This window comes from Indicator indicator, chromosome 5 (assembly GCF_027791375.1).
Source record: "Indicator indicator isolate 239-I01 chromosome 5, UM_Iind_1.1, whole genome shotgun sequence".
NCBI classification, from domain to species: domain Eukaryota; kingdom Metazoa; phylum Chordata; class Aves; order Piciformes; family Indicatoridae; genus Indicator; species Indicator indicator.
Window position 1 is genome coordinate 9,937,546 of NC_072014.1, and position 22,760 is coordinate 9,960,305.

Below are 22,760 nucleotides of genomic sequence, written 5' to 3' on the forward strand. Positions count from 1 at the left end.
AAGTAGTTCTGTCTATTTTCTTCTGTATTGTTTCGTCTTATTAAATAGGCTTGAATAAGAAATGTCAGTCAAATGAATTTAGATTTCTCGTGCTTCAGACAGAAATCAAAGCAGGGTTGAATGAGGAAAGATAATTAGAGGAATTCCACCTCCACAGACTTCTTCCTTTGCTCAAGGAGTGCTGATTTTATCTAAATTGCCAACGCCATGAGCAAATGAGAGGTGATAGGAATTACAGACTACAGATGCTGAGACAAAGCAATGGAAGTGTTAATTAGTGCATTTTAAGGTAGAAATGTATTTCCTGGGAATAAATTATCTGACTCAAGGCGTATGGAGCTTCTTAGAGGTGAACTGAAAAGCTTTTTACCTGCCAGAACCAGTGCTCACAGGTTGTATCTGTCTTGTAAAAATGAGTGAGGCATCACTGGGGTTTGAAACACATGGGGATGAGTCCTGCTTTCCTTTGCATCTCATTTTTGTTCTAGTATAGAGGAATTACCATTGCTGCAGGTTCCCACCAATGAAACAGAATTGTTTCCCAACATACACATTTACTCGTTCAAGTGTTAGTAATGGAGCTGCCATTGCTGAGGTGTTGAGCCTACAGGTAGTAAATGGAGGTTATTTTCTTTTCAAATTATCCTTTTATTCTTTCTTAGCTCTGTTGCATTCTTTCATCATACTTGCACACATAAGAACACTGGGAGCCTTAAAACTGACCTTTCTATTTTTTATTTATTTTTTTTTAGGTAGATAGAGATTCCTATTTTTGTTGGAGGTGAAACAAAACCGCTTAGCTGGGTGCTTTAATCCAGAATGCCCTGACTTCAGCAGAGTTATTCAAGCTCTTAATCATTTACATATTCTGTGTGAGGCAAGTGCTCACAAACCTTGTTGAAACAGGCAGGAGTGGGGCCAGGAGCAGAACTAATGGTTATAGAATCATAGAATAGTTTCGGTTGGAAAAGACCGCCAAGATCATCAAGTCCAACTGTCGTGTTGTCTAAGTGCTTCTATACCCCCTGATGCAGATGCTGCACAAACACAAAATAAAGTGTTTTTACCCCTGAAAGAACAGCACTATTAGCCTCTGCTCTGAAAAACAAGAATGAAAGCATATTGAGAGCTTGGTGGATGGACAGGCCACCCCAGCAGCACCTTTCTGACAGCTTTGGGGTTTGCTGGCAGTGCTGCTATACTTGAGATATGAGTATGACCTGAAGAATCACCCTGTCCTCCCTCCCTTAGATGAACCACCACTTGTGATCTTCAAAATATCCAGCTCTGCTTCCAGCCGGGTGTCGAAGATAACAACAGATGGGTAGAGCAGATGTATGACATGGTGGCTTCAGTTTGAGGCACCTAAAGTCTCATGAAAGCTAAAATGCTCCACCCCAACTCTGGGAAACCAAGTATCACACTCAATGGTTTTTCTAATGTTCTGGTTGCCTATTTCAGATGGTGCTCTTTTGTCCTATAGGTTAATTTGTATTACCCATGATGAATGAATGCAGTCAAGAGGTACTGAATTGCTGATGTGTTTATCTTATGGCAAGATAGAAATGTTGCAAACTTGTGAGCTGCAGGAGGAAATGGGCTAATTTCAGATTTGTTCCTAGCCCTCGCCATGCGAATGGTGTCGCTGCGAGCCCAGCAATGAAGTTCACTGTGTTGTAGCAGACTGCGCAGTTCCCGAGTGTGTCAACCCGGTCTATGAACCAGAACAGTGTTGTCCTGTCTGCAAAAATGGTAAGAAAGTCCTGTATTGGCTTTAACAAAGAGATACCAAGGAAACATTTTATTAAAATGTTGTTACTTGTGCATTGCCAGGAGATATGCTCCCATCAGCACAGGCTGGCTTTGGGGTTGTTGCTTCTCCTTTTGCATGGGCTTCAGTCACAGCGTGGAAACTGAAAATTAAAGCTGCCCTTCCTGGCCTTTTTTTTTGTCATTGAAGCTAATGGTATTGCTGGCTGGAGCAAGGCTTTAAAAGATTGAGTCCTGATATTGGTGATAATTATTTCACATCTTTGGGTTTTTTCTCATAATTAGTCTATCATGAACGAAAACATATATATGAAAGGCTAACATATAAGAAAAGAGACAGTCTTTGACCTTAAGTTAAGAAACCAATGGTTACTACTTAAGACCAAGGGAAAACCCCCCAAAATCAGTGGTGTATCTTCTACTGGGGCCAGTAAGGCACCCACCAAGCCTGTAACATTGTTATCTGTGTGCAGGAGTCTGTGTGTGTAGCCTTGGCCCTCGTTGTCTTGCTGGAGTGATTTCATGAATTGAGTCTGATTCAGTAATACTTTGAAGAAAGGTTTTGGAATGACTGAAAGTACCTCTTTGGAAAATAAATCTGTTTCCAAGAAGGACTCCTCAGTCTCATACGACATCCCACACGCACATATGTCTCTGGAAAAGCACATTTCTCCTAATGTAGATATGAAGACAGATTAAAAGGTGAGCTAGCATCACACAAACCTCTCCACAGCTTTCTTATCATATAAGAAATCACTACTTAGATTCATCTTCTTGTGTTTAGAATTCACTGTCTATGTATATTTTCTCTTACATACATCACTGCTGCTGGATAAGAGTAATGGTTGCTTTTGGATCTAAATGAAAATGTTTGCAAAGAAAGAACATTTTCAATAAATTTTCTGCTCTTTAAGACAGAGAAAAGGCAAGGAGTTGAAATGGAATTGGCAAAATTAAGACCGATCTGGAAAATAATACCAAAAATACTCGGTGAAATGATGAGGTTTACATTAAACCGTGATTTTTACTCCAGAATGTTTTGAAAAGTCTTCATTTAGTGTTTTATATTTCTGTTGAAATGAAAAGCAGAAAATGTCTGTAGGAAATGTCATTGCTTTGTTGTTGTTGAACTTCAGCAAACAGGTATGGTAACCAGCTCTAGCCACCACCTTTGCACATGGCCCACTGTGCTCAGGTGCGTGAGGTTTCCCTTTGCACTCAACAAGATTGATGTCTTGGGTTGATGACTGGGCAGGGTTACACTGGCCATTGCCATGCCTGTCATGGTAGCTTAGACTCACACCAAACAAACACTGCTTGTGTGTGTTCCCCCTCATTTCAGTGGCAGCACTTGCTGATTCCTTCCCATGTGGATCATGTCACATGAATCCAAGCATGATCAGACTTCCCAGGAGTACTGACTCAAAGGTGGCTTCATTCAGGTCCAGGAGCTGATGGATTTCCCTACCAGCCCTTCACCACTATGACCATTTCCCCTGGTAACCAGACTCTTTGGGATTGATGGCTTTCTGTGTTGTAATTCCCAGCAACCCTGGTGGAGTGGTGAGCATCTGTTTTCTTAAAACAGAGTGCCCAGATAACCAGGAGTAAAGGGAAAGAAGCAGCAATTGCCGATGGGAATTGAGGACAGGAGAACAGAAGGAAAATTAACCACTCACTGAAGGGGCTCCAGTGCATGGTGTAGTGATTGAATCCCTCAGCTAGAAGCCAGGAGGCTACCTCCATGGCTCTGCCAAGTTCTCCACTGCTCTCTTCACTTATATTTTGGAGATATATACATAACATTCTCTGAACCCTGGTTCAGTCAGGGATATATTTCTCACTGTCTTCTTAAGAGCAGCCTGCATTACTTGATAATCCTGGTCTCTCAAGTCAGGGATACCAGGGCTAGCAGCACAGCTCTGAGCCAGCAGTGGATAAAAGAGAGAGGTGGCACAGTGGCTTGACTGTTCTTTGGGATCAAGGAGCATATCTACATGGGAGATACTGTGGAGAAGAGATGAAACCCTTCTTGCTTCCTAGCCTGGCTGTAGGGGTGAGATGTGAGACCCCAGTTGTGCTCTTCTGGCTGCAGCTGGAGCTTACTGGCTAAAGGTTGACCAATGCTTGTAGTTTTGGCTTTATTCTTCATATATGAAATTAAATAATTCAGACAGTGACAGAAATCAGCAAGCACCAAGGTAGTCTGCGTTCTCTCGTGGAATCTGATGGGCAAATTTTGTTTGAATGTGGCTCCAAGTGTGGCACACACCCTTCACCTCTCCCTTAGATTTTGGGCACTTCATGTAAAAGAGTAACACACACTGCTGTTTCTCTTTCCTGTCCCTCTGACATATCCTAATGAATGAGGATTGCAACACTTTAAGCTGTCTGCTCATTTTGAGACCAAGATTTTACCTTTCAACTCTCCACTGCAGCCAGTCAGTTAAAGCTCAGTTTCACAAATGCATGAAGATAACAGAAGCTGACAGACCCACTTAAATACTAAACTTCTTTTTTTTCTTTTTCTTCTTTTTTTTTTTTGTTTAATGTATTTGTTTTTTTCCTTTCACCTAGTAGCTTTTGCTTTCTACTGAAGTGGTGAAGACAGTTACAGGGCCATGTTTCAGTGTGATGTGAAAAGATTATAGCTAAGTCTATGTGGTCATCATTTTAGACTGACAAACAGAAGATCTCAAGGGATGCAGCCATTGAGGGAAAAAAATTAATCATTAGAACACCATGTAGAGCGAACCCTCATTTCAAAAGCTACTCCTTAAAATTTTGGTAAGGAGAAATCCTTGTTTTACATTAAAACACAGCCCTGCATTGTTTGCTGCACTCTGCTAGCAGCCTGGCTCACCTGCTTGTTTAGCTATTGCTGCTGTTAACAGGCGAATAATTTCCTCTCTAGACATTCAGATAGATTTTCATGCCTTCCTTAATTATGTCTTGCCAAGGGCAAAAGTGCTGTGAAAGAGTGAGGTTAATCCAAAAATCTGTTGATTCAAACATACCTGACCAGAAGATTCATAAAAAGCCAATATCAATTTCCCTTCCTCTACCATCATTTAAGAACAGTCTGAACAAGTGGCCTTAGAGATTTATTCCTTGTTGTTAAAAGAATTGTTATCTGGTACTTTGCTAAATGCTACAGCTCATGAAAAACTGACCCTGATCAGCAAGAGATGCTGCCTTACATGTGGAGCAGGCAGAGTTCACTGGGAGGCTAAAATTTGGGAGGGAAGGAGGCTGAGGACATTTTCTCCTTCATGTCCCATCATCCTATTTGTCAGAGTGGATTTTGAGGGTGATGACTCCAGGTGCTGCATAGCATTTCTGTCACAGAGATGAAAGGTCACTGGATTTCATGTTTCCTGGTAGTGGCAGACTGCAGAATTATGGCCCCAAGTTGTTATTTCTAGTCACTGTGACTTCTCCAGACAAAAGTGTGTCAGCTGTTGTTAGCTCTCTCCTGCACGGGATCTAAAACTTGCCCATCACTGTTAAAATCAAGCTCTTGGCTGCCACCATCTGTGCTATCCCCCTTGCCCCCAGGTTCTCCTGCAGTTCAGTGATAACATCCATCCAGTCTGTTTACACTGAAGCCTTTCTAAGCAAAGAATCCTCACAAGATCCCCATCCTCCTGTGGCCAAGGCTGTAGACAATGCATCCTCCTCTTAATCTTCTCACCTGACCCTGATCTCTTTGTTTGCCAGCCTCTGCTTGTCCTTCCCCATAAATTCATCTACTGCTGTGGTTTGAGCCTCATTATTGGTAGGACATGTGGTTTTTAAAGCCATTCTGCTGAGAAGTTACTCTTTATATTTCCTTCAACTCTTTGACTGTGGTCTGGCAAGGATGCAGAGGTGGGGGAGATCTCCAGTATGTCATCACTGGCCTCTCTCAATCTGGTTTAATCTGTGATCTAGGTTAAATGAGTTTATTCTCTTTGCCAACTCCAAACAACTTTCATCTACTGCTGTGCACAAAGGGAGAAATTTGTTGCGTTTCACCTTACCCAGTGCTGTTTGTTCAGATCCAAAAACACCCACTCTCAGCATGCCCTTTTTGGGAAAGGGAGTAGATGTGGTCCAGCTGGGAGTCTCCACATGGCCTTTGAGATCCTTCCTCCAGCGCCATGCTGAGTTAGTGACATGCTTATCCTTGCCCAGTGCTCAAAGCAGGTTTAGCATAACGCCTCTTGTGCATCCATCCCCTGTTTGCTGCTCCATGGAAGTAAAACCAGATGCAATTTCAAATTAGCAGCTTCACAGCTGCTCAGGGAAAGGTTGGAGATGAGTGGAAGCAAGGAAAGGGCAGCACAGGGGTCCTGACAATCCACGTTCTCCCGATTTTACAAAGTGCTCCTCCAAAATTGTATCCAAAAATAACCTTGACATTAGCAAACGTACATCATCACAGGGGATTTTATGGCACAGCTGTGTCAGGGAAATGATTTTAAAAATTCCAATAACTGTCACAATAGAATTGTTAACTTCTCCTCTCTAAAGTGGGAAATTGTTCTCAGAGCATTTCAAAAGCGCCTTCACCCATTTGCACATACATTAATGCAATTGCTAGAATAGACTTTGCCTTGGCACTTTCATTTTCTTGAGGGATGAGCAGAATAAGCGTTATAAATTTCTGGTTTGGGGTCTGGCTTTGCTTTTAATTTAATTTTTTGTTGCCACCAATCCTCAGCAAAAGAATTTGTTACCCAAGGACGCAGATAAAAACTAAAGTACCCACAATGAAATACTTCCTGGCAAGTCTGCTTGCTCACGTTAGCATGGGCTTCTGGAGACATTTGTGATGAAATACTGGGCAGCAGGAAGATGTTTTGTAGGTAAACTGTCACAGAGTCTTTAATTAAACTTTTAAATTATCACAGTTGATACAGATTTCAAAGGAAAGAGTCTGATCCTGACCACCACACCCAAGTAAAAGGTCCCTTTGACTTTCAACAGATTTTACCTTGGTAAAATCACATGTATTCGGTCAAAGCTCTTATGGGTATTTATTGTAATGTGCTATAAATATTAATAATTCCATAAAAATGTCTTTGTCTTTGAGGGCATGAGCACAAAAGTGAGTAAATAATAATTTATTTCCATGCATTTAAAGCTGCACTTTTCCTAAGCTTCTCTCTTGACTTACTGAGAATATAAACTTGCTGCTCATTATTTCTCTGTTTGAGTTAATTTGCAATAAGCATTCTGCACCCCAGCCTGTTCCTTCTGTAACACAGTGTGTTTTGCCAAGAAACCCCCGAGGATTTTCCCAGCCTGTCAAAGCTGAGGGCAGTCTTTCCTTTACCAGACAAGTATGCACTACATGTCCCTAAGCGAATTTTGCATGCTACTGTGTAGAACAACACCCAGGGCTGACCTTCAGGGCTGCCTTTTCCTAGCAAGCTGTGTTTAGATTTCCTTTTTTTCTAAACAGGAGATTTTTGAAAGTCCCCAAGGGCCAAAGGAGTGTCCAAGCTCTGCTGTGGACAATGAGGGGAGGTTGGTGCTGTGACATGGCCAGGCAGATCCCAGGCCAGGCTGTTCCCATCCTGCCCAGACACACTCCAGGTTCAGGAACTTGATTTACATTCAGAAATTAATAAGGGTCCATAATAATTAACCCTTGGATGGGTAGAACTCCTAGGAAAATCTAGATGCCACAGAACACACCCTGTCTTGGTGCTGCAGTCAATGAACAGGGCTCTTCCTTCTGAATCAGGGTGACAACCAAATCAATGCCCAGGTATGGTCTTAGGGGGCCAATGCAATCTCTTTAGTTCGTGAAAACCCTTTGGGATTTTGGGGGACAAAAGGCTTTTTATAAATGTAAATTATTTATTGTATTTCAGCTGAAGGTTATAGATTAGCAGTGCAAGTTGTATTGACAAAAAGAACTTTCCCACACAGTCCCTATTGTTGCAAATAATCAAATAATCCAGTGCCTGGATATTAATTTACCCATGTTATATTGCATAAATACAGTTTGTTGTTTATCTGCAAGATGTGGATCACTGAATCTCCAGGTCATTGTTTTGGAAAGCATCTTCTAACATGGTTCGTGACAAAAAAATCAATTAAGTGTGGAAAAAAAATTCAAAGTTAGAGGAGAAAAAGGAAGGTTTTGGGGAGAGGACTTTTTGTCTGCCATTTGATTGTATACAACTGTTGGAGGATAAAGATGACACAGAAAAGGTGGCAAGCGGATGAGAGAAGACTTCATGTTCATTTACTATGTGGAAAACAGTGGTTTGGAGCCATGGGGAAGTTCCTTTAGGAAAAACAACTAAATAAAATTCCTCTTCTAATTTATTTCAGGAATTCCTGAAATGGCCAGATTTTAAGGTTGCAGTTAAATCCCCTTCAGTCAAAGTCAATGCAGTGTGGTGATTGATTGTGCAGATGCAAGTTGAAAGTGGCCAGTCCACAAGAAGATGTATCTCCCTACGCTGGACATTTCTGGACTCTACGATCCTCGTCATAGGTCATGGAGACTGAAGCTGATAGCACAGCAGTAGCTACATCTCCCTTCGCTCTTGGTGGATGAAATATTCATGGCAGCCAGCCAGCTTTCTGGGTACTCAGTTGACCTCATCATCACCAGTCAGATGGCAGGCTGAGGGGTCCAGGAAGGACTTGCTCCATGCCCAGCGCATGGGGGCTTGTGGTTGCTTCACATCTGTCTCCTCAGTGCTGCTGAACTAATGCAGAGATGCCATTCCAAAGCAGGATTTTAATTCCATTTTTGGAGAACCTGTAGATGCCACCTTAATATTGTGATGACAGACCCAGTGCACCACAGCTTCATGGCCAGCTGGGAAAATCAGTGGTTTTGGCAGATTGAATGCAAAAGAAAATTCCTGAGATCACAAAGGAATCAGGATTGTTTGTAGGCCAAAGTTCTTCGGGTTTACCAGCAGCAACATAAACTGTGGTGTCCTATTAGCCCAATTAAAGCAGCGATTTGATTAACAAAAGAAGAAAAAAAGAAGTGATTTAAAAACTGGAGGAAGATCAGGACTGAAAACAAGATGGTATATTTGGGGCAGTCACCAACCTGACAAAATGCTTCAGTACTTGCTTTACTGTTCCTTGGGAAAAGAAGTGATTTCACTGAAATGATTCTCAGTGGAGCTTGTTCACCTCCATCACTTTGGGCCAAGTGGTTAAAGGCACGTAGATACCAGACTTCCTGATGAAAGTTAGGCAGGTAAGCATCTCTGAAGAGCTAACCCCTCCATTGCTTTTGGAAATCTCACACAGTTGGATTACCCAGATGCTTCAGTACCCCACTGACTCAAGTCTATGACCTGCTCCCTGCCAGAAAAGTCACCTAAAAATGGTGAAAAGCTTTGTAAAGGTATATAGAAGTTAAACCTTCCAAAAATTATCCATCCTGGTGCTGGATAACATCAAGGAGAGCTGAGTTGAATCTGCCAGCTCCTGAAGTTTAGAAGAAGGAAAGACTGAAAGAGGCAAGGGAGAGGAAAAGCCTTTAGAGAACAAAAAAGGCATGAACCGAACAGCACTTAATGTGATTAACTCTATCACACAACTCAGTGCTCACACAAAGTAGTAGCTGCTGGACTGTGTAGTGCCAGAGTGACAGGGACACTGTTGGGAAAAGCTCCATTCAAAGAGTGCTGTGGTAGGGAGCCAGCAGGACAGCAGCCCCTTTTGACCCGATGTGTTTCTTTGCATGCTCGCAGATCTGCTAATGCTTCCTGAGAGCTTGTGATCTCTTCCTCTGCCCAGGAAGCAATAAAAGGAGAATTCATTAAAGAAGACAGGAGAAGATTCTACCAGACAGATGAAGGCCAGGCTGGAGCTGAAAGCTGCTGTCCTGAATTTGTATGCCATGTCCTAACCAGGTTTCTGTGCTTCCATCCCAGCTGAGTTCAAAAATGAGTGTCCACAGGCACCCTAAAGAGAAAGGTTGGGCTGGATTATAAGCAGTCATGTCACAGAATCACAGAACCTTAGGGGTTGGAAAGGACCTCCAGAGATCATCAAGTTCAACCCCCCTGCTGGGACTTGTTCCAAAGCACTTGTTAAGTGGACAGAACTCACAGATATGTGGAACAGTTACATGGTCTGCATTGCTCTTTAAACTCAGATATACTTAGGAAGAAGCACCTGCTCACTGGTGATTTCCCCTGGGAAAATGTTGCTGAAATTTGTGTGCAACATTTGAGATACACTATCATCATGGTAGCATAATGCAGAGGAGGGAGTGGGTTTGGGCTGTTTTGGGGGAAAGGTTCCTGGATTCAGGTTGGGAAACCAGGATCCTCTTCAGGAACTCATGCAGCCCAGGCAGTACTGGAGTTAAAGCAGGCATGATGTCGCTGTCTCCAACCTGACCAAATTCTTAGCATAACTTAAAAGACCAAAAGTGACATTATTGTCCAATTACATTGCTGTAAACCATTTTGCTGCAAGAGAAGCCTAAAGCTAAATCCTGAGTCTGTGTCATTTGGCGTAATGCTGGCAGTGTTGTTTTACTCTGATTTACTCCAGCTGAGGATCTGACCTGCAAGAGCTGATAGTCTTGTGGTGACTCACAGGCAAATTGCAGTCTGGGGTGTTTTGCATAGTCAGGCTTTCTAAAAGGATTAGAGATGGGTTTGCTTTTGCTGCTCTAGAAGGTTGGGATTATTAAGCATATCTGTATGAGAAGAGTGGCAGACACTGTCTTCATGTATTTCTAATTTAATGAATGTTTAATGCTTCTTTTATTGGAGCCTACATACATGCAGCATAGAGGACTTTAACAAGGGGTTGACTTACGTCAAATAATTGATGTTTGAGCTGCTCCTTTTACATGAAATGCAGACTTTACAGAGCAAAGAGACTGTAATGAAAATATGAATTAAAGATTAGAGCTAAGCAAGTTTGAGAAAACTTAGAATTAAAAAAGGCACTTGGAAGTTTTCTCCTCCTGCTTCCTTTCCTTCTTCCACATTTCTATGTCTCCATCCTCTCTTCTTTGATAGGGTCCTGCATTTCAGCCACAGCCTTCTGTCTTTTCTATGCCTACACACCTCTGCAGAGGAAATCAGTGCAACAATCTCATTCTGGGTATTACTGCATGCTTGCACTTCATCCTAGCCTGTTGGAGTGGAGATACCAGAAAGTATTTCTCAGGTGCATTTTTTCTTCCTATCTATTCCTAATTTGCTGATGAGTGCATCTCCTGGGCAGAATGAAAATAAGTGCAAGTTTGATGGAACCATTGGCCAGAATGCCCCACAATTGGTTACAGCATACCTGAGTGAGGGCAAAGGATCATTTTTATGTGGTGATGATACTATGGAGAGGCTTCCTGCAGGACAGGCTCAAGGCTGGTACAAATACTGCAGTCCTTGTCCAGAGGTGCTCTTCTGACCATAAACATCAGCATCCATTTCCTTCCATCCCCTTGACCCACTCATCTCCTCAGATAGCTGTCTTCATGCTCTGACTTTCCACAAGTGCTTTCAGCAGCCAGTGCCAGGTCTACAAGATCACTCCTGCAGCATGAGGCTTTTCTTGCCTTTTTTCTCTGCACAGACTGGTTCAGGGTGATTTCTTGCTTTCAGTGTTTGTGTTTGGAAAACCCTTCTGCAATGCTGGTCTGAATTCATACCTAAGACTAAAGAAGCTTAGGCTTGGTCATCAGCAAATAAACGCCCAGTGGAAAAGAGGAGAGGATGTTGCTTTTTTTGCTTTGGATGGCTGGGTTGGTGTGGTTTGGTTCTTTGCACCTCTGGCTATATTGGTACAGCTAAATAAATGAGGGCTGGGCAGAGCACTTGCCCCTGGACTTGGATTGTCAGATATGGGTCTATGTGAAGATGAGTACAAAAAGTTCTCCCTGACCTTTCAAAGCTCAGAGTTTCTTCTGTGCAGCCAGTCGAGACTGTTTGAAGGAGATGGGAATATGTTGGTCAGAAAATGCTGAGTCACTGAAAGATCCCTGGGAAGAAGGCCAATTACAGCAAACTTGCTGTTTGCATGTTAAAATATGTCAGGAAAAAAACCTTGAAATGATCAGATGCCCCTTTTTAATGTCTTCAGAATGAACTAACTCAAATCTAGGAGGGTAGAAGGGGTGACATGGTTTTGAATTTAGTTCTTGTATAATTTGGAGCATTTCATATAGATAAATGAGAAATTAAAGGGGCTTTTGCCTGATTAATTATTTCGGGCAACCTCTTCTAATATTTTTTAAAACCAAAAAGTGTTTACAACTGACTTTTCCTCCCAGTTCCAATGGGAGATGGATCGTAGAAAGCTCTGACTGCAATGGGAAATATTCTTCCTGCTCAGCTCCTGCCCTTGCTTGGGTAAGTAGTCAGGTTCAGGATGGGATTAAAATACTCCTCTGGAGTTAGATGCCTTTGGAGCCACTACCACCCGTGCCTGGCTGGAGGGGGCTACTGGCACCCACTGCCTCTCTGGAAGCCTTCCACACCTTGCAGAAGCAGGCTCACAGGCTTTGTTTTTGGCAAATAGGACCTTGAATTACACTTTATCATCTGATTGAAATGCATGGGAAATGTCAGGAGGCACAGGTGGAAGAGCCCTCGTTCGATACTCCTGAGTCTCATTAGTTCAGGTCACTGCATTTGCCTGGTTTCTGGCTTGTGAACTGAAATACAAGCGTGGTTTGTGCCATCCGCTTTCAGCTCTCACCACATACAGAAAGGGCTACAAAACCTGGGGAGTAAATAATGCCCCTGTCAGCTCCTGAGGCTGCATCTGAGCAGGGGTTGGGGAAAGCTCTGCAGCTGACACGCAGCCTTTCAGTGCCAAGCCAGCTCATTTTGCCAGTCAAAGGCTTGGATTTCACGAGGGCCAAGCCAACATTGGGTGTGCCTTCCAGAAAAGCCTCTTTCTGATCTCTGACTCATCACAGCCACTGCTGACATCCAAGGGACTCCCTCTGCATGAGGATTATTCATCTGAACTGGGTCTGCAGCAGCATCCAATGCGTCATCCCTTATCTCCCAGCAAGCAGAGGCCAGCAGTAGTCAGGCAGGAGGTGTGGACACTGGCCCCTTCCTGACGACACAGCAGTCACAGACCTGCCCACTGGATTGTAGATCAGGGCAGTGGCTGCCAGCTATTGATGAATGAATTTATCTTGCTTTTGTTTGACATGCTGTGGGTGATGCATGTGGGGCTCTGGTAACCTTGTCATCCTACCAGACAAGAGAAGATTTTTTGGTTACTTCTCAAGCTGTGTCAAACAAAAAGGAAATGTATTACAGGAAATATCAAATGGTAATTATTAAGGACTCGGAAAAAATGTGGTTAAAAATGGAAACCCATCCACAATAGTAACAATTAGATATATTTGCTGCTTTGCACAGAAACCACATTTTCTCTTGGCTACATTCATGACCCCTAGAAAGCACAAAAACTGTGATGCAGTTCCCAAGGCTGGTGTAAATTGGCCTGGCTTCCTTGCGGCAAGGGAAACGCCCATGCTTCTTCAGCAGCTGAGGATTTGCCCCCTTCTCTTATTTGTCCTGACAGCTTGACAATGAAGCTGTTACAAGCAAAAAAACAGCCAGGGTCAGTTCCTGCACCTTGCAAACCAGCCTTGTGCCCTCCAAGTCAGGGTATGCTGCTGCCATTGCCCCTGTGAGGTGGACAAACAGAAAGACTGAGCGGAGAAGTTGAAGTCATTTTGTGCTTGTCCGGGCTGGGAGGGTGTGCACACATCCTCACTGCTGCTTTGCCTCTCTGGTTTTCTGCTGTCTTTTGCCAAAAAGATCTGCCCAAAATCTCAGTAAGAGATTGAGAAGCACAGAGAGGCTGTGCTTGGTTCAGCTGTCCTGGTGTTTGTTGTGAACCTACCGGAGCCACTTCTTGAGCAGTTTCACCCATACTCGAGGGACTTCCCTGCTGAAATGGTCACTTGGGTTTCCCAAGTGAGTCAGCTCATGCAATGAAAGTGATTTGTTTTCTTTACAGATTTAGCCTTATATCTATGGATCTATTGGCTATGGAGGAGTGGTGGTGGAAGGGGAATGGCTTCAAAGGAAAGTGATTACAAGGCCTCCAGCAGCAAAACCAGAACTTTTCCTTACTTCTCTGTTGTATGCAAGTAGTTTCTTGCGGTTTGCATTGCCCCATCTTCCCTGCTTGTTTTCTCTGACTCAGGGGAGTACTGCCTATGCTCTCCCTCCACAGCTTTATGTAATTAAGTGAGAAGCTCCTCTACTAACTGCAGGTTAAACAAAGTGCCATGGCTGTCCTGTAGCCAGAGAGAAGATTAGAGAAGTCTGCCAGCTAACTTGGACCAGCAGCAGTGGCTGTGCTTGGCAGGTTCACATAGGATGCTGACAGGAACCATGAGACTGGCCAGAACATCCTGTGACCAGCAAACAGACCAGACTCACCCAACCCCATGGATGCACTGGGGTTTTGAAATGGTATGTGCTTTTCCTTGTATGAACAGGGTCTGGCAGATTTGAAGATGATGCTCAAGGTGCATCAACAAAATCAGTGCATTTTGTCCTCCTGACTGAGGATCATGCTTTCTAGGCATGACCTGCTCTAGTACACTAAACACTGGCACAGGAAGGTCTACAGTGACCCAGATATTGCTTGTACTGGTTAAGTATAGAATTCTAGTTGAGGGGCAACCCAACAGTTCTCTCTCACTTTATGCATTAATAGGCAGGTTACTGCTGTTTGGGTTAGCAAAGGGGCTTTGTATCATTGGCTTTCTATTTTCCACTAATCAGTTTTGGGGAAAAAACAGATAATACCCTCCCTCCACACACCCTCCCAAGCTCATTCTGTCAAGAGCTTTCCCAACTGTGAAGTCCAAACTGTGAGTCTGGCAGTGCTGGCAGGTGTCGGATGTAGAGTACTGTGGTCAGTTTTGGGCCTCTCTCTACAGGCAGGGCATTTTGTTGTTGGAATGTGTCCACAGAAGAGCAATAAAGCTGGTCAAAGTGTAGAGAACAAGACTTACGAAGAGTGGCTGAGGGAACAGGGGTTGTTTAGTCTGGAGAAAAGAAGGCTCAAGGAAGACCTTGCTTTCTACAGCTACCTGAAAGGAGGTTGTAGTGAGGTGGAGGTTGGTCTGTTGTCTCAAGTAACAAGTAATATAACAAGAGGAGATGGCCTCAAATTGAACCAGAGGAGATTTAGGTTGTATGTTAGGAAAAAATCTGTCTTGGAAAGGGTTGTCAAGCCCTGGAATAAGCTGTCCAGGGAAGTGGTGGAGTCACCATGCACGGAAGTATTCAAAGGACAAATAGATTTGGTGCTGAGGAATGTGGTTTAATGGTAACCTGGCAGTGCTGGATTAACAGTGGGGCTTGATGATCTTAAAGGGCACCTCCACCCAAAACATTTCTATGCTTCAATAAAGACAACAGGGTTTGTTCACTGGGTTTGGCAATTGCCTCATGGTCTGGGGAAGAAGGATGTAAAATAAGAGTCAAGGGGGATAAATAGATGCTGTTTGCTCAACAGCATTCGCTGAAGGTTTACCCAGCCCTGGCCTCTGCTCTCTATCTGTGTTTAGTCTCTTTTGCTGATGATTGATTCATGATATGGTGCTTAACAGCCCCATCCTGCAGCATATGTGCTCAGTGCATCAATAACCTGCAGCTCATTAGGGGCTTGGGTCGGGCTGACCAGTGGCAAAAGCCAGCTCCCAGGCAGCCAAGCCGGAGTGGTCGCTAGCAACCTGAAGCTCCTAGCCTTGCTTTATCACTCAGCACCTTCTGCAGTGGCTTTTAATTAAAGCAGAAGGCAATGACTTGCAGAGGATGCAGGGGGGTCTGGAATCCTGGGAGGAGCTGTCTGTGGCATAAATAAGATGTTGAGAGAAGGAGGAAGGGAAGGTGAACACAGCGAGGGTTCCTGGCATGACAGCACAGATTGGCTTTATTTAGACTCTGAAGCCCCTCCTTTCCTCTTGCTTTTTTCCAGTGAGTACAAAAAGAGCCAAAAATAAACCTCCTTAGGCCCTGCTGCAGGATCTCAGCTTCAGCAGGGAGGGCAGCTGCTTTGAAAGTCCTGGGTTGATGCTGTCTTCAAAACAAATATTACCCTGGCTTTCTTCTGAGATTAAAACCCTTTCTGAGACAGAGACGCTGGTTGTTGCAGCCCTCTGTGCTGCCTTTCTCACTGTGATCACTGCAGAGGAATGAAGAGGAGAGAAAGATTGGGGGGGGGGGGAAAGAAAGAAAAAAAGCCAGGGGAAGGAATGCAAAGCCAAACTAATAGAGTAACTCCTGGCATTGGCAAGTGTTCATCTTCCAAGGTCAGCCTTGATTTCATTTGGAGAGCGCTTTGCTCGTTTTAGCAGTTTTGGCACTTGCAGCCATATGTACAAAGGACCATCTGGAAATCAGTTCCCAACTTTACTACTTAACATCAAGTTGCCATGAGCCTGTGCTTGCTCACTGATTGCAGCAGCCCCATGTTCAGCTTGCTTGGACTTCCACTCATATTCATAGAATCAGAGAATGGTTTGGGTTGGAAGGGACTTTTAAGATCTTCTAATTCCAACCTCTCTGCCATGGGCAGGACACCTTCCACTAGACCAGATTGTTCAAGACCCCGTCCAGCCTGGCCTTGAACACTTCCAGGGAGGGGCCATCCACAATTTTTCTGAGCAACATATTCCAGTGTCTCACCACCCTCACTGTAAATAATTTCTTCTTAATATCCAGTCTAAATCTGCCCTCTTCCTGACCAGTTAGGCAGGGTGTGCACAACACTCTCGAGATGCCCCAGGAATTTCTACCCTCCTTCAGCTGTGGGGTTTTGGGCTGGTCTGGATTTTGGAGTGATTAATTTTGCTTTTATTTTTTAACTGCATGTAGTTATTCAGCTCAGCTTTTGTTGTACGCATTCAAGAGTACAGGAGTGTATTTCATTTTCCAGATTAGAAAATGCTCAGAGGTATAATCAGGTCTTTCCACACTACTTAATTATCCATAATTAAAGGCATCTACACAAAGTAGCAGATTTTCAAAAGACTATTCTTGTGTTACATTGCTAATGAATTAAGTAATTAATTGGCATTGAAAAAAATACAATAGGAAACATTAATCTTTTAAAGTAAAGCATTTTTTAGGCATTTTATAAAATCATTAACTTTTATCAGGTCACTAGCTGTTCTAATGTCTAAATCTCCCTTCTGGCTTAAAAAAAAGCATTTCTAAAGGACAAAACGAACACAGGAAAAACAAGGCCAGGAGTAGTTCCTCAAGAGTGTGAAAACACTCAGAATTAGGGAATTGTATTTGAAAGTTGTTGCTCATCATTTTACTGCTTTGTCCCACAGTTCCTTTCTCTGCCAGTAAGGTCTGAACCAATATCCATCACTTTTGAGAATGCAGTTTGCAGCTTCAAACCTGTCATGTTCCTACAAGAGTTGTTAAAAATAGTTTGCTGCTGGATTTAGTTTTAATAACCCCTCAAGTAGGGCAACTGCCTCTGTGTCTCAGTTTCCCCATGGCCATTCCTGCCCGACAGGGTTGCCGTGATGAGGGCAGGCTCTTGTTTGCGATCCATTCAGTGGTGCCACCAAGATCAGAGTAATAGTTTTATCCTGTAATTAAGTAATAAAAACAGACTGGCAGAATGAAGGGTAATGAAGCAAACTGAAAATCTGGGGGGAAGTGCAGAACCATATAGATACACCATAAATTTTCCCCAGCCTTTCATCGTTGCTAGCTGTTACCTTACAGTGCAGAATAACCATCCTGTCCCGGCCCATCAGCATAATATCACTTGGCATCTGCTGGAGTGTAAAAGCCCATATAGGCTATGGTAATGCATTGTGTAGTGGCACCTAGAATTATTAGCAAAGGAAAGGACAATCCTTTTCCATTTGATGGTTTCATTAAATGCAACTATTCACATGCAAAACTAGCACCACTCATTTTATTTTTATTAGCAACCTGACTGTCTGCATGGCACCGTCAGAAAGCAGTGGAAATGCCATGGATACCATTAAATTCAGGTAGCATAATGGGCCCTCAAAAGAGCAAAATCTGGGGACAAAACACAGATTACAGCTACTTCTGCAGCTGTTGGAGGAATCAGGGCAGGTCCCAACAGAATATTATAGGAGCCTGTTTATTCCAGAATCACCAACTTCTGGGTTGTCTCATCTGTCAATCAGACCAAGGTGTGCCTGTCCTTGCAGTGGTTTGCTTTCCCCACGTGTGTCCTCGAGGTCCATCCATCCTACTCTGCCCCTTACTCTTCCTCCTCCTTCTCCTCCTGTTTCCTCAGGAGCTGGAGATTTCAACACCACAATTTCTCAGCTCTCTAACAAAGCTTATCAGTTGTTTGTGGAGTGGCCAGAGGGGAGATGTTTCTTCACATGCCCATTTCTGTGTCCCAGGCAGGTAACTAAATTCCCCAAACAAATGAGGAATCATGATTCCGATGCTGTGGTTATTCTCCTTTTTGGGGTAATCAGTTGGTCTTTTTGGATTTGTATAGAAGTGCTAGCTGTGATACTACAGCTCAACCTGAATTCATAAGGATGAAAAAAAAAGACCGGTGCCACTTGGCTCTGTTAAGTACCCTCCAGAGGAGTCCATCCTTTGACTGGAAGAGGAACCTTTGGTTACTGACAGACTTCTAGCTTTTATACATGTGCATGTTCATTAAATTCACCTTTCACTTGGGTCTTGCCTGCCTGTGGCCAGTCATTGCTGTGTCTGTCATTGTGGAGGCCAGGAGACTGGGGAACGGTGGTGAAGACTGCAGAGCCCAGGAGGATGGGAATAGTGGTGAAGATGGCAGGAGATGGGCTTGCTGTGTCACACAAAGTATGAAAATGGGGTTCTGCTCCAAATCAGCAGCAGAAAAGTGCTCAACAACTCAAATATTAACTGAGAGCAAAAAGAAGTGGTTTTGGCAGCACCTGTCTTTTTACATGAAAAGTTTTTTTCTTTGCTTTGAAGCTCCATTTCTAACATGATCCCAAGTTCAAAACCTTCATTGGAAAAATCAGTTGCATGTGGGAAAAAAAACCAAAACCACTCAGGGACCATGCTGATGCTCTCAAAGCATCAGATTTCCTCTCATGATGGTGGAAAGACATAAAGGCATTTTCCTACCAATTGTCATGTTCACACAGGCATCTGGATTGTGATGAAGCTCTGTGTTTTCGACAGGAGCTGTGTGGTTTCCTGCAGCCAAACCAACCCTTCTTCCCCTTGGCAAGGGGTTTGCACAGAGGTTTGCTCAGACCATGACTGATGTCATTGGTGGTGTGACTGTCATCCTGCGTTAACTGATGGAGTTTCATTGCCCATTGGTGGGTTGGGTTTTCAGTGGGCAGCACATCTAAAAGCACAACTCAGATAAATGCCTACTAAATCCTTATTCTTCCCCCCGCACCAACCTCCCCTGTTTTGTATCTTTTTTTTCCTCCTGTTTCCGACAAAATTAGCACTGTCACAGCTTCCAATTCATTTATGACTGATAGAAAAAAAAAACACAAAACCACTCCATAAAACATCATTCACAGCTGTAGTGACCAAGTTAGATTCAATTCTGCTTTTATATTGAGTTGACGTGCAGCCAGCTCTCTTCCATACATCATCTGTGATCGCCGTTAAGGATGAAATACTGTTTTAATTCTTACACCAAATGTGGGTCTTTTTTTTCCAAAGAAAAAAGACATAAAACTGTTAAAATGAGCCATAAAAATCATTAAATTTTCACACCCAGCACAACCAAGAGGTGAACAAGTTGGCTAAAAGCTCAAAAGACCCAGAGAAAAAGTCTCAGTTATTATTCTTTTGTTGTTAACCTTCCCTTTTGAATGGGCATGCCCAGGCAGAGAGCAAAGACCAGGTACTTTGGCAATCAAGGGCTCTTTTGCCACTTGCTTCCCTAGATAAGGGTTTCTCCTCACGTCTGTATGGACAATGAGCTGCTGCTCCCTGCTGAGGTCTGAGGATGGTGCCTTGGGAGGTACCCCAGTACTGTAGCAATGTGGTAGGATAAACACCCAGCCAAGTCCCTGGAGGAGTTTGCCACTCTGCATCCTAAATCCTTTCTTGAGTGTCCTGGGAAATCTATATAAGGACAGAACCACCTGGACTGAGCCTGTCCCATGGCATGTGCTGTTCCATGGTCGCTCTTGGGACCTAAGCTGTCAAGGCAACGGCAGCATAAATATATATATATATATATATGTAGTCTCTGGATATAGATTTCTTCTCTTAAAGGGAAGGTCTCTGGGAGGTCCAACTTTTCCACCCTTTGGCTGTTGTTTTTCCAGTAATACTGCTACCTGATACAGTATTTTAATGACATGTTATTGTTTTCTTTTAAATTATCCTATTTGATACCAGCTCCAGGAAAAAAAAAAAGAGGAAAGAAAAAAACCAAACACTACCCCTTATTAGCCATTACACATTAAAAGAACTAATGTACCTCCAGCTCTGTTGGAGTTCATTTTGAGAAACAGCTGTTTAGACAACTTTTTAAAAGCCTGAAAGGCTATAATGACCCAGGAGTAGCTTTCGTTGCCTGCAAGTAAAATTTAAAGAATCTGTGGGATTCTCTCAAAGCTTTGCCTTATCTGCAAAGATATTTTGTAAGAGCTAATCCTTTTCATTTGGTCAGGTAAGTGTTGAAACATGCATTTCTCACTTAATAGATGGTTATTGCTGTCTTTGAGGGGTGACTGTTTTCCTTCTTCAACCTTGAATGTAAAAATCTGGTTTGAAAAAAGCTGGTTTCTATGTACACTATCTGCCTGTGCAGTGCCGAGCACCCTGTCTCCGTGGGCTTTTTTTTTTTACCATAAGCTAAACTTTTCTGTGCTGATTAAGGTATTTGCACACATAGATCCTTTTCAAATGAAGAGGAATTTTGTGGCAAATTCTATTGGTAACTTTGAAAATGCAAACCTGTGTTTTATATTAAAATAGAGGGGGAAATCCTATAGTAAAGTGAGCTCTGTAGCCTTGCATTTTGCTCTTCTGAGAGCTTATCTTGAGCCACACCATGCGTTGGCTCCTCCATGACTTGGGTGGCTGTGCTTTCACTTGAATACTGCCCTCCATTTGGGTGTATTCTTCAATCAGCAGAGTGAGGAAATTATTATAAATTTGATAGCAGCTATTAATTTGTACTGCAGCATTGCCTAACCCTACTGCTCACCTGTCCATAACCTACCACTGGAATAGAAACCCAGTAAAATGGGGAAACTTGGGGTGGAAGTATTGGAGGGAGAGCAGAGTGCACTCAGATGCACTCCCAGCCTTGATTTCGATGCACTTGGGATCAGAAGCAGAGAGGCTGAATGTAGAGGCATGGAGGAAATGTCCATGCAATGAAGCCAATACCCTTCTAAAGCATCAGGAAACACACCACTCGCTCTAGTCTTTAGTGTGCCCAGATCAGTTTCATTAGAATATCTGCACTGGTCTTGGATTGATTAAACTCTTTCTAAAAGATTCAATCTCAGGGTTGAGAGTCCCCATAGTTTATTATTTTTATCTCAGCCCACAATATTTCTGCTGCAGGAGAAGTTCTGCTCCTTCTGGGCTGCAACCCTGGGAACTGGCCAGTTTGGCATCCCCCTGTACCTGCCATCGGCAGTGTCGGCCGACAGTCATTGGCACCGCTCATGGCTGATCTGTTTTCTGCCTGTAATGAACACGGCTTTGTCTCCATCATCCCCATCAACTGCCTTCTCTGCAGCAAGCTGTGCCAAATGTCTCATCTAGAGCTTTGTGACCACCCTGGTGCAGGCAGTGCTGTGTGTCAGAAAGCAAATAATGGCATTGCCCTGGAAATGGGTACATTGGAGGTGACCATCGTCCTTGGGCTTGGCCCTTGTGTCGGTGTGAGCTGAAATTCCCCCCCCCACCACCAACAATAACCAGGCTAGCTCAGTCTGGAAACAAATGAAGGCTGTATTTACAAGCAGAGTCTAAAATCTACAATGAAATGCAATGAATATGTACAAATATACAAAATTCACAACACTTACAAATATATACAATCAACAGAAAAGCACAATCGATCTCCCTTTGCTTCCCCCCAAGGGGACCCTCCCAAAGGGGCCTCTCTCTCTCCCAGGAGCTTCCCCCCAGACCCCCTGGACAGAGAAGCAGAGTTAGTTAAGCAGAAAGTTGTTAACTTAGCTGCCAAGGTCAGTGTGTTATCTTCAGCCAGAAGAGAAGAAGAAACAGCAACCAGACAGCCCAGCAACTGCCCCCACTGCCGAACGCAGAATGTGCAGAGTGCCTACTTTGTTTTGGGTAATAGTTCTTAAACATTTCTATCTATCCAATGGAAGTGTTTAGAACAATTGTTATTTTGCTTTCTTACACCCAATAGTGACTTATTTACATTCTTTCACTTTCTCTGTTCTGAACTTTGCAAGGAAAAATTAAAAAGACAGTTTCAAACCACCACAGCCCTCCATCATCATGTTTATCCCACAAGCACAGTAAGTGGAGAGAGAAGTGGGGCCTGCAGTTTTTGGCTGGTCCTTTTTAACTGTCAGGGGAGCTGCTGTCTTTATTTAAATTGCTGAATTATCATTCTCAAGTCTGTCCACACAGTCCAGATCTATAGCAGTGCTGGTAGACGTCACCGCTCCTAAACAGACTGCTTTTAAATTGCACCCATAGATCTTCTTTGCACCAAAACATTCTGGCTTCAGTATTTAGTGATGCCTGAAGTTGTCTCCACATCAAATTAAGTAACCATGCTATCAATAAGAGGAGTAATGTGGTGCATTCCCTTCTGGATGTCTCCTCGTCCCTCATTTGTTTGCTGCTCCTGATTAAGACAGATAACAAGCAATCAGTAATTTTCTAACCGCAGTGCAAAGTTGTGAGGATTAAATCAGTCTGTGTCATTGGGTTATAATTTAGGGAACTCAAGTGGGTCCCCTGCATTAATTAGACATCAAGGCAACAGATACTTGGGGTTGTCTGAGAAAAGCCTGGGTGATGTGGACATCTCTGCAC

At 43.3% G+C, this 22,760-nt stretch overlaps 1 protein-coding gene across 1 annotated transcript in view; it reads left to right on the plus strand.

Annotated features, from left to right (window-relative positions):
* The window catches only part of VWC2L (von Willebrand factor C domain containing 2 like), a 50,275-nt gene that overhangs the window by 17,641 nt on the left and 9,874 nt on the right, over window positions 1–22,760 (plus strand). Inside the window, exon 2 of the mRNA XM_054381357.1 lies at window positions 1,623–1,752. Within this exon, the coding sequence (XP_054237332.1) occupies window positions 1,623–1,752 (130 nt within the window). The remainder of the gene's footprint in view (window positions 1–1,622; window positions 1,753–22,760) is intronic.